Source organism: Alternaria postmessia (genome assembly GCF_024291825.1).
Source record: "Alternaria postmessia strain BMP 2775 chromosome Unknown scaffold_1, whole genome shotgun sequence".
In the NCBI taxonomy this organism is placed as follows: domain Eukaryota; kingdom Fungi; phylum Ascomycota; class Dothideomycetes; order Pleosporales; family Pleosporaceae; genus Alternaria; species Alternaria postmessia.
Window position 1 is genome coordinate 958,570 of NW_026260074.1, and position 14,339 is coordinate 972,908.

The following is a 14,339-nucleotide window of genomic DNA, read 5'->3' on the forward strand; positions in this document are numbered from 1 at the left end:
GCTCAACATCAACGTGGCCAACGCTCGTAGCCGATACTGCTTACCAAATCCCCGAAATCCCCATAATCCGTAGCATGCATCCCTGCATGACGCCAGGAACGAACAAACGCCGCTAACGCCGCCGATCAACAGGACAAAGCGTGATGTCGTCCCAACGAACGCACGCGGCGCGCGCCATAATTGTTTTTCCTGGCCGAGAGACCAAAACAAGTCCCATCAACGGATCCCTTTTCATCGTCGTACAGAACCAGGGGTTCTCGGTCACTAACATGTGGATTTGCAGTGTGTAATGATGCGGAGTCGGATTTACCGCCGTTTGTTGTAATAACATCGATGACGAAATGACATGTACCTAGCTGACAGAGCAACACAACAACAGCAACAACCAGTCAGCTAGCAAGCTGAACGTGGGAGAGACGACCTGCATATCTGACCGACCAACAAGAACAGCAATCGCGAATTTGTAATCCTCACCTTACAAATCTTTGTGCAACAGAACTCGAGAGACGGCAGGAAGGGGCGGTTATAAGGAGACAAGGGGAGGTCAGCAATCATGAAGTTCATCAAGCAGATAGCCCAGCGCTTGAATCCTGATTTACATATTCCTGGGACCGACAGCCCACCTCCGTCGCCATCACCGATACGAAAAGCGAAGAGTTCATCGACACTTCTGGTGACAGAGCAACGGAAGGAACTTTCCACGCCGCCTTCCAACTCATCCCTAAGGAAGAAAGCAAGTTCCATGTTCCTGGCCCGAGGAAGTAACATACAAGATTTTGCTACTTGGGGCGATTCATCAACAACATCAGTTGCGACTACCTCGGCAACGACAACGCCCCCTCTACTAACACACGCGCGACACTCCTCTGGTCCGGCACTAAGTTCATCAGCGACATCATACCACACACAAGCTTATTCCACCCAGCCATCTACACGAACTTCAACAATCACTGGGACGTATGAACCTAGAGGTTCTTCACCAACATTACCAGCCATAGCAACAACACTACCTATAGCAATAGCCATGTCTTCTGTCCGCTCTTCCGATAAATCAGTGCCTTACTTCCCTCTCGCAGGCCAAGCAAAGGATGGGTACTCCAACGCTGAGGAAGCAACAGCGACATGTTATTGCGGCACTGTCCAACTCGCTTTCCCAGTCGAAGGACCTGGCTTGGTATCGACGTTCGTGTGTAACTGCACCGACTGTCGAAAGATTACCGCGAGTATGTTTGCTTCTAACTTTACTGTCAAGGATAGGTAAGTCCTTCCCCACCTCACCAATGCCATATCATACAGGCCGAATCGTGGAAAAACAACAGCCCAACTGACATACCACAGTCATCTCCGTCACCTCCGCGGCCAGGAGAACCTCTCCGTTTACAGTCAAGTTGCAACGATAGCTTCAGGCCACTCAATGGCGAATCACTTTTGCAAAACCTGCGGTACGCTCATGTACCGAGTCGGCGGCGGCTTTCCTGGCTGTTCCATCCTACGCTTGGGTACTGTGGATGATTTCAATCTAGTAGAGACCAAATTGAAACCACAGAGTGAGCTGTTCATCAAGGATCGTGTGGGTTGGTTCAGCGGCGTGCAGGGGGATGAAGTAAAGAGGATGCAGGCTATGTTGTGAGTACACGCTTAAAAGGAGTGGCACGTGGCATGAGGGACCGAGGAGGGTGAAAGGTGTAACGGAGGGGATGGATGGAGTTGGTAATAGTGTAATATCAGTATTGAGGTGGGGAGCAAGAGTATAAACGTCGTCAAGGTGGTGCAAGACCATGGAAATAATGCGTTGTACGGATATGTATCAGTGGATCAATTTATTGCACAAATGCGAAAAGCCTGTCCCGAAATTGTTGAGAACTTTCGAAAGTCGCCTATCAACGGTCGCTCCAACGCACCTCGCAAGTTGTCCACGAAAACTCGCAACATCACAAAAATGCATAGTGATAACAATGAAGAAAAAAGACGTTACAAAGACGTTTTGGAGCATGGCACCTACCTAGGGTATCACTCACAGCCACTCGTCCACATCATCCGCAACATCCATATCCGCGTCCACTCCACCCATCTGATGACCTTCATCTTCCTCAACCTTGATTTCTTGCTCTCCGATGGTAGCGGACGAGTCATCATCATCGTCGTAATTCGCTGCAGAAGCGTCAGTTGTAGTCGTGACAGACTTGAGACCACCAAATGCGTCGTTAGGAACCCATGCCAGCTCAAGTTTACCAACGTCAGGAATACTGAGGGACTGATCCAGAAAATCCTCAGCCTGATATCGTTCTTTGAAGGTTAGGATGAGGGCATCGGTTTGCTCGGGGTGACGTTCGATACTACAATCAGGGATGTTCTAGAGATATCATTAGCAGACGGAGATGTATACACGAACAATCTCCACTTACAAGAAGATGCTGTCTCAAGGATTCATCCCTCGGTGAATCAGGCTTGATACCCGTGACAGCTAGGCGCCTAGGCCTATTATCCAGTTTCTTGTTTGCAGCGCGACCAGCGAAACCACCTGCACGACCACGATACGCGCCCCGATAAGGTGCATAGCCTCTGGCCCGAGGTGGGAAGTATCCACGACCTCGATAAGTTCCACGGAAAGCACCATGGCCGCGATCACTGGGCGAGGGCTCATCGGGACCATGCTGATCGAACAGTTCTGCAGCCTCTGCTTGAAGCGTTGCAAGGGTCTGTGAGAACTCGTCCGATGGATCACCTGATAGTTCTGCAAGTTGGCGCTTAATCTCTGCTATCTCTCTGTTCTTCTCCTCCAGCTGTCTCTCAATCTCTGCGGCTCTCGCATCTGCTTCCTGGGCCTTACGACGGCGCTCTTCGAATGCTTTCTGCGCTTCAGCTTGTCTAATCGCAATAGCCTCTAAGTCAAGTCTTTCTTCTTCTTTGTTTTTCGGGTCCTCCATGTCAATATCTTCATTCTTCTCAAGAGACAGCTTCTCCCCTGTGTCCGGGCCATACCAGTAAACCTTGACGAATCGGTTCTCGAACACGGCCTTGGGGCTATGGTAGGCTTGATTAGCAGCCTGGCGGTTGGCGAATCTAATGACTGCCAACCGCCTCTTAGGATGCAACTCGAGATTAGCAATCTCACCAAACTCTGAGAAGTAGGTCCGTATACCGTCATCATTGAAGTATTCTTGTGGAATCTGTTCGACGACAAGCGTGGTATTTGATCGATCATGGGAATAGCCTGGCAAAGAGAACGATGAGCGCGGTCTACGATTCTTGGTCGGACGACGTTGGCTACTAGGAACTGCTTGTTTGCTGAACAACCCTTGCGGCTGTACAGCAAGAAATGACTGCTCTGGATCATACTCGGGAATCTCGTCAGGCGAAACAGTCACTGCGGCGTCACTATGCTCATGTGGACAAAGGCTGCCCAGCGCACAGAAGCCCCTTTCGAAGTAATCAGCACACTTTGTCTTTGGCCGTACTTGGTTCGAGCCACCATCTTGCCTGTTGGGCAAAGGGAGCTGAGGCATGCCTGGCAGGTTCGCGCCAAAAGCTGCTGCCATGGCAAAGAAAGCCATGGGGTCTGAGGGATCGAAAGGCAGAGGCCCCGGGGGTGGGGGTGGGAGGTTGGTAAAGTTCGGCATACCACCGTAGCCGCCGAAGGCGTTCTGTGACCGCGCTTCTCCATTCCCAGCGCTTCTCCCGCCTCTGCGGGCGGTCTGCTTGGAAGGTCTATTATTCGCACCACCGCTGCGGTTGTAGTGTGGATCCTGGCCTTCTCGCGACTGGCTATCACCCCTTTCCAAGACTTTGCGCTTCCTTGACTGATTAGAGCCATCTTGATATGTGCCTTGCGTGGTCGGTCGGTCGGGTACGTGGCGAGGTGCCTTTAGATTTCTGGTCGCGGCAGGACCTCGAGGAGCCCCAGATGACACATTCGACGGATGTGGTTCGTATTCGAAGTTCGTACTGCCAACGATAGACTGTATTGGCTCTGACTGTAAGGCTTGGGATGAGAGGTATGGCTGCGCGTCGTTCGCTTTCGGTTTTGGGAGGTAGCTCTTGGCTTTGAGTCCTGCAATGATATCCTTTGCGAAAGGTTCGGTGCCTTCCACTTGTCAGCTATGAGGTATGGCATGGCTTTTTCATGCGCTTACTTTCTCTGCCCAGGAAATCCTCCAGCGACTCGACTAGAGTACGCTGAACGTTTGCATCTGTATCATCAACGGTGACGAGCGCGGCCACATAATCGGCAAGAACCCCAGCTTCAGCATCGGAACTGCACTTCTTGTCAGTATTTTGCGACTGCGCAACGGTTTTGGTGAGAGCGATGGCTGGCTCTGGCTTACATGTTTTCGAGCTTCGGTAGTAACCAGCCCTTGAACTCAGCATGGTCTTTCTCTTCGAGCAACATTATAGCTCTTGTGGTCAACTTCCGCTCTCCCCCACGTTGCGCGATCTTATCAAGGTTGCGTCGCAATCTTTCCGTACTGTGTTGTTGACGTCTTTGGTGGGACCTAGACCGAGCAGAACGTACCTCTTTCGCGTTGCTCTTAGCGCGACGACAATGTCATAGCTCTCTTACTCGTGTGCACGTGATATCAATGCCCCGCTACATTCACTGCCGAACAACCTCACCCTTGCCGTCACGTTTCACACATGCGCCACGTATAGAGAATCATACAGACCCATAGTGTGACCACTACTAACGCTCAATCAACAGCTTGTGTCCGCATGTCATCACCAGCATCATCATGACAACCGACAAAACATATTGTGCGATATAGCTTGATTTTCTCCAACTATATTACACTCGGAACAGGTAAGGAAAAGGGTCATTATCCGTATCTTTCGTGCAAAGCCCCAAAAACCTGACTAATATCAAGGGCGAAACCGCCCGGACCGACATTTACTAGTTCTGGTTGCTCCAAGGGGGACCCGTTTGCGTCATACATCGACCAGCGGCCACGAGCTTGCCCATGACTGTCGGATGACCCAGAATTGCGAGGAAAGGAAATCTAACGCTTTTGCTAGCATTCCCTTATAGCTTGTCGTAGTACTGCGAAATCTGTTAGCATCTGATGATTTGTTGTGATCTGCGAATGAACTTACGTTGGAGACGTCGGGCACCTCAGTCTTGATACCCTTGCGCTTACGCATGTCGAACACGATCTTACCAACCATGGTGGTGGCATCAAGTGGCGAGCCACCCTGGAGATGTTGCCAATGGTCGAAGACTTGTTGTGGGAAGGCCTGTCCACCAGTAGCGGCACGGAGATCGGCAGTGAAACCGAAGGACTCGTTGACGGGAAGGTAAGCCTTGACGTTGAAGAGAGGAGTACCAACACGCTGGTTCTCCTCGAAGACGTGACCTCTCCTTCGGGTAAGGACACCGTAGATACCACCCATGGCCTGCTCGGGAACCTGGATCTCGACGAGGTAGACGGGCTCGAGCAGAGTGGGCTCGGCAAGGAGGGTGGCGGCGTAAAGGACACGGCGCGCAGTGGGGATGATTTGACCACCACCACGGTGAATAGCATCAGCGTGGAGAGTGACATCCATGATGTTGAAGCGGATAGAGCGCATGGGCTCCTCAGCAATGGGACCTTCCTTGGTGGCCCACTGGAAACCAGAGACGACGGAGTCCTTGATTTCACTCAGGTACTGGACGGCCTTGGTCTGGTCAACGAGCAAGTTGGCACCGGTGGTGTCGGGACCGAAGCACCAAATCTTACGGGCATCGGTGACATCCCAGCCGTGCTCGTCAGCAAGGATACGAGCACGCTGCTTGATATCGTCACGAGGAGCGATCTTGCCAGCCTCGATGGCCAGGGAGACGGCCTCGTCCAAGGGCTGAGCAGTAAGGTAGAGACGGTTGTGCTTGTTGGGCGACTTGGACAGCGCGGTGATACTGGAAGTGGCGTTGACAGTCTCACGGTACTGGACGACGGGGTCGGAGATACGGAGAGGAACACCGGCGTGGTCCTCCTCGAGATCCTTCAAGCAAATCTCCAAGTGCAACTCACCGGCACCAGCAACAACGTGCTCACCGGATGGGGAGATGTAAGTCAAGACACAAGGGTCGGACTTGGAGAGACGCTTAAGACCTTCAACGAGCTTGGGGAGATCCTGGGCGTTCTTGACCTCGACGGAACGCTGCACGACGGGGGAAACGGAGAACTTCATAACCTTAAGGTTGTGGGCAGTCTCGTTGGTGGTGAGGGTACCAGACTTGAGCAAGAACTGGTCAACACCGACAAGACCAAGAATGTTACCGGCGGGAACGTTGTCAATAGGCTCAACGAAACGACCCATCATGAGGATGGTACGCTGGATGGCCTTGATGAACAGGTCCTCCTTCTTTCCGGGCTGGTAGTTGGGACCCTGAATGCGGACCTTGAGACCAGAGCGGACGGTACCGGAGAAGACACGACCGAAAGCGTAGAAACGACCCTTGTCGGAAGTGGGCACCATCTTGGAGACGTAAAGCATGAGAGGACCGTTGTGGTCACAGTCCCGGATACCGATGGCGTTAACGTCATCGTGGGGACCCTCGTAGAGAGTCTCCATACGGTACTTCTGGGCGGTGACGGGAGAAGGAAGGTGGAGAATCATCATCTCGAGGAGAGCGTCAGCGGCGGGAAGGAACTTCCTCATGACAACCTTGAGGAGCTGCTTGCCCTCGAGGTCCTTCTCATCGGAGGTGAGCTTGATCTCAAGCTTCTCGAGAAGAGTGGGGATCTCGTCGGTCTTGAAGTTCATAACAGCCTGGAAGATGCGGAAAATGGGGTCCAAGATGAACTGGTTGAAAGCACGCTCGAGGTTCTTACCCTCGTGGGTGCCGACCTTGGTCCACTTCTTGGTCTTGGGGTTGAAGTAGCTGTCACCCTACGTTCTGTTAGCAACTGCTGGAGACTGTCTCGATCGATGTGCTTACCCAGAGACGCTCCATCATCTTGTTCTTGTCGACACCGAACTTCTTAGCGTAGCGGGTGGCGAACTGACGGATGGTGAAAGCCCAGCCGTGAAGACCGGAACCGAAGGCGATGGTACCCTTCTCGGGGTAGACCTGGACGTCACCAAGAGTCTTGTCGAAGTAGGTGGCGATGACGACGTTGACGGACTCAATGACACGGGAGAAGTTCTGGTACAGATCCTCCTTGGAGAGCTGGAGCTCGAGAAGAGCACGGTCGACCTTGTTGATGATGACAACGGGCTTGATACGCTCACCAAGAGCCTGACGCAGGACGGTCTCGGTCTGGACACAGACACCCTCAATGGTGTCAACGACAACGAGAGCACCATCGGTGACACGGAGAGCAGCAGTGACCTCAGATGAGAAGTCAACGTGACCGGGCGAGTCGATCAAGTTGATCAAGAAGTCGTTCTTGGTGGTGGGAACGGGGATGTCCTTGAGGTCCTCCTCGTCCTTGAGCTGGGCGTACAGGGAGATGGCAGTCGACTTGATAGTGACACCACGCTCCTGCTCGTCAGCTCGGGTATCGGTGAAACGAGCCTCACCAGCCTTGGCGGCCGAGATAATACCGGCACGCTGGACGAGCGAGTCGGTGAGGGTGGACTTTCCGTGATCGACTGTGGTGGGGTATATTAGCCATCTTTCCTGTCAGATACTGCGGGGTCCCACGAGAGCGCTTACCGTGGGCAATAACGGACATGTTCCTAATGTTCTTAGGGTCGTCCATGAGACCACGGATCTAGCCGCGCAGTCAGTATCCATCCTTCCAATGTTCCCGGTATCGAAGTGTGATGCGGGGTGATGTGTGCGCGGAACGTACCTCCTCGACGGTGAAGCTGTCGTCATGTTAGCAATTGTTCGACCAATTTCACAGACAAGAGACGGAATGTTCGTGTCTGGAGCGAGGTGGGAAGGGTCGGCAGCGACTTACTTGACCATCTTTGCGGTGTTGTACTGCTCTTCTTTTACGAAAATTCAGTGGTGGGGAGATGTCGAATACCCCGCTTTGAGCGCGCGGATTCGGTGTATAGGTCGCGGGTTGAGCTGATGTCTCTGGCGATGCAGTCGACCAGAGTCAGACAGACGGAGATTGATATAGGCCGTAGAGGCAGGCGTGCGTCTGGTTGAGAAGAGTTCTGCGAGGGGGAGCGAAGGTTTTTAGTAGAGCTAGTGGTGGGGTCAGTCGCGCTTTCTCGCTAAAGCACGGCCCACTGGTGGCGCGAAGTAACCTTTAATGCCCAAACTGGCTATGCTGCGGCGCCCTTTCCCTCTGCACTCCGCACAACATCCAGCTCTTATTTCTGCTGTCTTGCCAGAACCAAGGGAGATGACTCCACTGATCTGTTGTGGTACTGCCAGTTGTTCGTCTGGGGATTATAACGCAGCGGCCCAATACATGTCATTGGGCGGTGCTTGCGACAAGTGTGGATCATGATCGGGGGAAATATCGTCACTGGTAATTTCGACTGCCAAATTTGGACTTGCAGCGGAAGAATGCATGGCTGCATGTGCCTCAGTTAAGCATTTCTGGCAAGTCTACGCCTTGAAAAAGCACAAACTCTCACGAGAGTCATCATGCATCACTACAACGACTACCGTTACATCTTTTCTTTTCCACAAAGACGCCTGGTGACGGAATTCCTGCCGACGCCACAGTCGAATGATGACCACGCCAACCTGACTGAGCATTTTGGGAGATTCGGCGCCCTCTATGAATCATATCAACTTGACTCTTGCTTCCTGATGAAGGCAACTGGATCAAGATCAGACGCTTTGCTAGTGAGCGCTTTGAAATCCAATCTGAAGGCGACCATTTTGCGGGCTGGTGTGATGTTGCGCTTATCCCCGGTATCCCCGCAGTCTCTCCAGAACCACCTTTCATCTGCGCCTAGTATTCCAGGTCATTTTGTATTGCAGGTTTGTGATATGCATATGAGCACATGGGAGCTGGATATGAGAATATCGTATTTAAAGGCATATTCCGGATGTGATCACTATTCAGTTGACAAGAGCAAGCCACTGCGTTAACTTTGTCTATGTAATTCGTTCTAACAAGGAAAGACAGAACTGCTTCAAGACATGCCATGTCCTTCCTCAAGGAGACCGAGGAGACCGAAGAGAGCGGTCAAGCCACGAGTTCCACGCTCCAGAGCCACCACCTCTGCCTCTACCATCACGGTAGTTGTTCCACCTGCCACCCCTACCGCCTCTCGCTCTTCCCCTTCCTCTTCCTCTTCCTCTTCCTCTGTTGTTTCCATAGTTGTCACCAATGTTTGCCCATTGATGTCCGTCGTTCGCGGACAGTGTGTTATTTGCACTGGGTCTTTGTTCTTTATAGACGTCTCTTTTCGGAAGTCGTTCTTTACTTGCTTGGGGTTTTGCAAGTGAAGATAGTTCTCCTGCTGACGAGACAACTGGCATGCGATCCGGAAGGACGAAACCTGTCGTTTCCTGTAATTCTTCTCGTCTTTTGGAACTATTGCGTATGGCAGTGCTCTGTCGTGAAACATCATTCTCGCCTCGTGGTACAACAACGTGGGCTTCTTTCAGAGCAGAGGGTGTGCAATATTGATCGTCTGGGGGAAATCCAGTGTCGCCTGGTTCGTGACTACCGCAGTCGGATCCACGATGGTGATTTTTTCTACCACGGCGCATGATCCTGCCTCCGCGCCGACCACTATGTCCTCGATCGTCAAAGCCCCTGCTCCTGTCTAGAGGCGTGCATTGACCAGTATAATCGAAGTTTCGTTCGTGATCCGCTTCGCCATGAGAAGACATCGATAACCTTGGTGGCAGACGCTCTGAACTCGATTCTCGGTGTTGCGTAATTTTGCTGCGATATATGTCGCCACGTTTCTTTCGATCCTGTAGGCGAGGTCGTTTGCGTGAGTCTCTACCACGTCCTCGATCATTTGACTCCCCATCATCGAATGAGACATTGACATGGTCATCGGCCCCCCTCTGTACATTGCCTTTATCCGAGACGTTATCGAGTTTTACAGCTCTTCTGGATGTGTGAACATTGCCATCCGTTCTGGAAGCTGGCTCGCTATCTGACGCCACCTTGGAGCGCTTGCGAAATTTATTCCAGTAGTCTTCTGTGTGACCAATGCCCGCGCTGCTTTTCTCGTCGTTGGCAACGCTGATAAAATCCTATTAGTGAAATTTAGCTTCGTTCCTTTCATGCGTGATAAGACAGCGCAAAAATTGAACAGCAAAATCCAAACGCGAATTCCATATCTATACTCAACGCACTCTGCCAACTCTTGCTCTTTCTCTCTCCCTATCATCCGTCCTTGATTCACTCGATATCGGCACCTCTACTTCGTACTCTTCTTCCTCGAGCTTGTGAAACTTCTCAACCTCGGCGCGTTCATCGTGTGCACGGGCTGCGTCCAGCATGAACCTGACCGTACCATTCTGACCGCGAATTCCGATTGCAGATTTTGGCGCTTGATCTGCGGCAGGCGAATGTGCGATGGGGGTAGCTGGTGTGAATGGGCTTGTCGGGTCGATGCCGTTGCGAGGCTTGGCGCCGTTTGTGGTGCTTCCGGCATCGGCAACAGACTCCGACTTGTACCGAGAATAACGTGGTATATTCGCTGCCGAAGCCTCCTGATTGAGTCCAATGCGGATGTTGATGAAGTGCTCAAGTGTGTAAGAGGGTCCGACCGAGGTTGCGCTGCGGTGATGGGTGTACAGGTCGAGTAGATCAAGGAGGGTCTCCATAATCTCTGCTCGACTAGTAGCCCACTTGCTGTACCTTACAGGTCCCGCATCCACGAATTTCGTAGTGTCTTTTCCATGCAGCCGTGCGGCAAGCTCTAGACACGCAATAGCCAGAGTCGGTGTGGACTGCTTCAGCGGTGCAAAAGTCCTGTATGAATCGATGCTCAGGTTCCAGGTTGTTTTGGCCTCGTCTTTCGCGTCGAATCGCAGGGCCCTAGCAAGCTTGACCATGACTTTCTGGGGGTATCGATTGCGAAAATCGAAGCCGGCGCTTTCGAGCATGAGCCGTTCAAGGCCGATGATGAGTTTGGAGTGGTTCTCGAAGCGCTATTGAGAGGTTAACCTTGATCCTGCAATGGCCATTCCTATCAAGAAAGGTGCCTACCGGATCATCGCTACTTAAGCTCTCGCCAGGGCCAACCTTGAGGTTCCAGTGAGCGCATAAGATTTCCCTGCTCTTCTTCAAGGTGTCCTCGATTTTACACGCTGTGAAGAGTGCTGCGGCTGCCGCATCTGCCCAATTGTACTCGTTGTCCGCGTGCAACAGCCTGAACTTGTGGTAGTAGATGACGGCAGTGTTAAAGGTGCGGATGGGCAGTTGGAGTGCGCGTCGCACTTGGTCTATCCAGGCGACGCCTTGCAGACGGACAGCATCCTCTTTGGCATCGCTCATGTGTATATCTGACAGACATTTCTGCATACGCGACTGCAGGATATAGGGCTTCGCAACTTCGATATACGATGGGTGTGGTCCAACGCGCTCATTATCGCGCTCCAATGGAGAGGCGGCGGGCGCCATGACGTGAGCTTGGGTGCGGATGCTGCAGTGAAACTATTACTTTGTTGTGGCCGCGGGTGTGGGCGTTGGTTGAATGATGCGTGGCAGTGCGCAGTTGGAATGTATCCTCGTCCCGGTCGCAAAGTCGCTCGAGAAATCCTAGGAGTTATCTGCGATCCACGAGGACTGTCTAGGGCCGGACGAAGCTCGAGTCGTTGTTGGCAAGCTGGCGGTGGAAGGTTGCAGACTATCGGCATGTGGAGTAGACCAAAAGTTCATGGTCATAGCTTTCGTCACTGGCCGCGAGGCTGGTGAATACGCGCGGAACTTGTAAGGCACAATTTCATGACAAGACACAACAAGACTTCGTTGCTATTATACGTTCTTCGTGCAATTATCAGTGTCCTATATGAACCATTCCCTCCCAAGCCCATCCTCTCGTCCCATTATTAATTCATCCCAGCTTACACTGTACTCATGAAGCCAACGGGCCACTTCTCAAGAAGCGCCAAGGGCCGTAATCATTATAGTCTAAAGATGCAAGACCAGAGCACAAATGCAACTCTGTCTTGGACGAACCAAATTTTGAACACCGGAATCTACGGCTGCAAATGCAAGAAAAGATCGCTCAAAGTGCGCATCACGTAGAATGAAGCGTGAATTATTATGCTGTAGTTCGGTCCTTGAATGTGAGGAGGCAGTCATCCTATGGTTGGTTAGCAACAATCCCTCGTACTATGCCATGAGTCCAGACTTACCATAGGGAAAATAGTGGCGAACACCTTGATCACCTCACTTTGGTCGGTAACCTGGTGGTCCCAGTCAAGCAGCATACTAGCCTTGCCAATCATCAACATGAGGTTGGCTTGCGCGTATGTCTGACCAAGGCAGTAGTGAGGGCCTGTACCGAAAACGAGCCAGTTCTTGGTTTGTTGATCAGCGTTACCAGTGATCCATCGCTCGGGCTCGAACGAGTCAGGGTTGGGGTATGCTTCAGCATCGTGCAGCGCCATGTATGTGGTAGGAATGACCATGGAACCCTTGGGGACGGTGTATTCGGGTGTTACAGGGAAGTCCTTCTTAGCAAGGTAAGGAACCATGATGACTGGAGGACGGTAGCGGAGGGTCTCCTTGACGACAGCGCGGGTCCATTGCAGCTTCTCGATGGCATCAAGCGAAAGCGTCGCGTGAACGTCGCCGTTCCTGGCCTTGATGTTCTCCTCACGGATTTTGTCGAGGTATTCCGGGCGGTCAGCCATGATTTGGAAGAGCCAGGTAGCGGCAGAAGAAGTAGCGTCCTGGGAAGCGAAGAGGAAGGTGAAGATAGTCATAGAGATCTCAATGTCACTGAACCAGCGGATGACGGTCGCGGGCTTCTCAGCGTCATCGACCTTCTCGCCAGCCTCAATCCTCTTACGGTACTTCTCGGATTGGATCATGTTGTCTACCCAGAAATCGAGAATGCACTCCTTCTTGCCACCGGCGGCCATACGAACCTTGCTCTTTGCGGCACACTTTGAGAACTCGTCCAGAACCATGTCGGCGCACTTCTTTCCGTACCAGGTCTTGGTGAAAGGGATAATGATGGGGAAGTTGACAAGTTCGAGTGCAGCGGTAATCAGATAGTAGTCGTCGGCGATCTTCTTGACAGCCTCATCGGAGCAGTAGTGGCCGACAAAGGTACGGCAACTCAGAGCCGTGATCATGAGGCGGAACTCTTGCATCCAGGGAATGTGCTTGCCCTTGTTCTCGACTTGTGAAAGCTCCACGAAGCGCTTGAAGTATGTGTTGTAGATCTCTTCTTGGCCTGGGAGATACTGTTCGAGCGCCTGGCGAGTAAACAAGCTGTTGAGACCCTTGCGATAGTCGACGTGGGCACGACCATCCAGGAAGACCCAGTTCTCGGGACGAAGGAGTTTGTAGGCGACATCGACAACGCAGGGCTTGACAAAGGTAGGCGAGTTGAAGATCTTACGAGCCATGTCGCGGGTGGAGGCAATGACAACGAACCTGAAGAGCGGTCAGTATGGACAATCTCAGAGCGGACGCACGAGTTACGTACTTGTGAAAGACGGATACACAGCTCAGAGGACCGGAGGACCATTTCTCGTGGTACTTCTTGAAGTCGGGGTTAACGGACTCCAAGAATGGGCCGATGAAAGGTATTTTCCATGATGGACCGACGATTGAACCCTTGTTCCATATGTACTTGACTGTAGCAGGGTCAGCAGTGTCCGGCGCAAACGTGATGGATGTGGTGCGTACACTGGTCGTACGCCACAGCCGTTATGATGAGCGTCAGGAGGAGCTTCCACACATTGAAACCGGTGAAGACAGAGGAAAGGAGGCCGCTGGTGTCGAATTGCTGGATGACGTGCGCAACTTTTGCATCCGCCGTGGGCGAGACGAAACTCGCGTTGACCGCCATGTTGAAGAATTAGGATCGCGCCGCGCCGTGAAATGTACAGAAGAAAGCGCGAAGATCGCGGAGGGGAAGACGTAGGGAAACCACGAAGAGTCAATCGAAGCCGTATTAAATTCCCACGCGAGAACAAGGCCCAAAGAGGGTCTCCAATTGTTTAATTGCAGGGCTTGGCGCAAGCGGTGGCCACTGCAAAAGGAGCCATGTCAATCACATCAACTTTCGGAATCTAGTGCGTTATAGGCCTGGCGTTGCACGGCGATTCGGATTTAGCGCATCCGGGCGCGCGACGACCGGTCTCGCATGGATGATGCTGTCGTATACTGGACGGCATTGTTGGTCGGCCGATACGGTCATACGAGCCATGCATGTCGACGGGAAACGTTGTCGGAAACTAAGCCTAAGTCGTGATCTGTGTTAGAAATCCATTCTATGTCTCAGATCTCGAGATCTAGGGA

General features: G+C 52.3%; 4 protein-coding genes across 4 annotated transcripts; all 4 read right to left on the reverse strand.

Annotated features, from left to right (window-relative positions):
• Positions 1 to 2,014: 2,014 nt before the first annotated feature.
• Positions 2,015 to 4,390, reverse strand: J4E82_000341 (uncharacterized protein; the record flags this gene model as incomplete). The annotated part of the gene is made up of 4 exons (XM_051726662.1): positions 2,015 to 2,353; positions 2,406 to 4,084; positions 4,134 to 4,255; positions 4,326 to 4,390. The coding sequence occupies 4 exons, from the start codon at positions 4,388 to 4,390 to the stop codon at positions 2,015 to 2,017; spliced, it is 2,205 nt and encodes a 734-aa protein (XP_051593844.1).
• A 627-nt stretch (positions 4,391 to 5,017) lies between these two features.
• Positions 5,018 to 7,891, reverse strand: COT3 (Elongation factor 2; the record flags this gene model as incomplete). Its single annotated transcript, XM_051726663.1, has 6 exons — positions 5,018 to 5,035; positions 5,089 to 6,864; positions 6,914 to 7,569; positions 7,634 to 7,691; positions 7,773 to 7,788; positions 7,884 to 7,891. The coding sequence occupies 6 exons, from the start codon at positions 7,889 to 7,891 to the stop codon at positions 5,018 to 5,020; spliced, it is 2,532 nt and encodes an 843-aa protein (XP_051593845.1).
• Positions 7,892 to 10,198: 2,307 nt separating this feature from the next.
• Positions 10,199 to 11,480, reverse strand: J4E82_000343 (uncharacterized protein; the record flags this gene model as incomplete). Its single annotated transcript, XM_051726664.1, has 2 exons — positions 10,199 to 11,008; positions 11,067 to 11,480. 2 exons carry the CDS (start codon positions 11,478 to 11,480, stop codon positions 10,199 to 10,201), a joined length of 1,224 nt encoding a protein of 407 aa, XP_051593846.1.
• A 643-nt stretch (positions 11,481 to 12,123) lies between these two features.
• J4E82_000344 (uncharacterized protein) lies at positions 12,124 to 13,887 on the reverse strand (the record flags this gene model as incomplete). The annotated part of the gene is made up of 4 exons (XM_051726665.1): positions 12,124 to 12,165; positions 12,218 to 13,469; positions 13,522 to 13,672; positions 13,725 to 13,887. The coding sequence occupies 4 exons, from the start codon at positions 13,885 to 13,887 to the stop codon at positions 12,124 to 12,126; spliced, it is 1,608 nt and encodes a 535-aa protein (XP_051593847.1).
• Between the last annotated feature and the right edge of the window lie 452 nt (positions 13,888 to 14,339).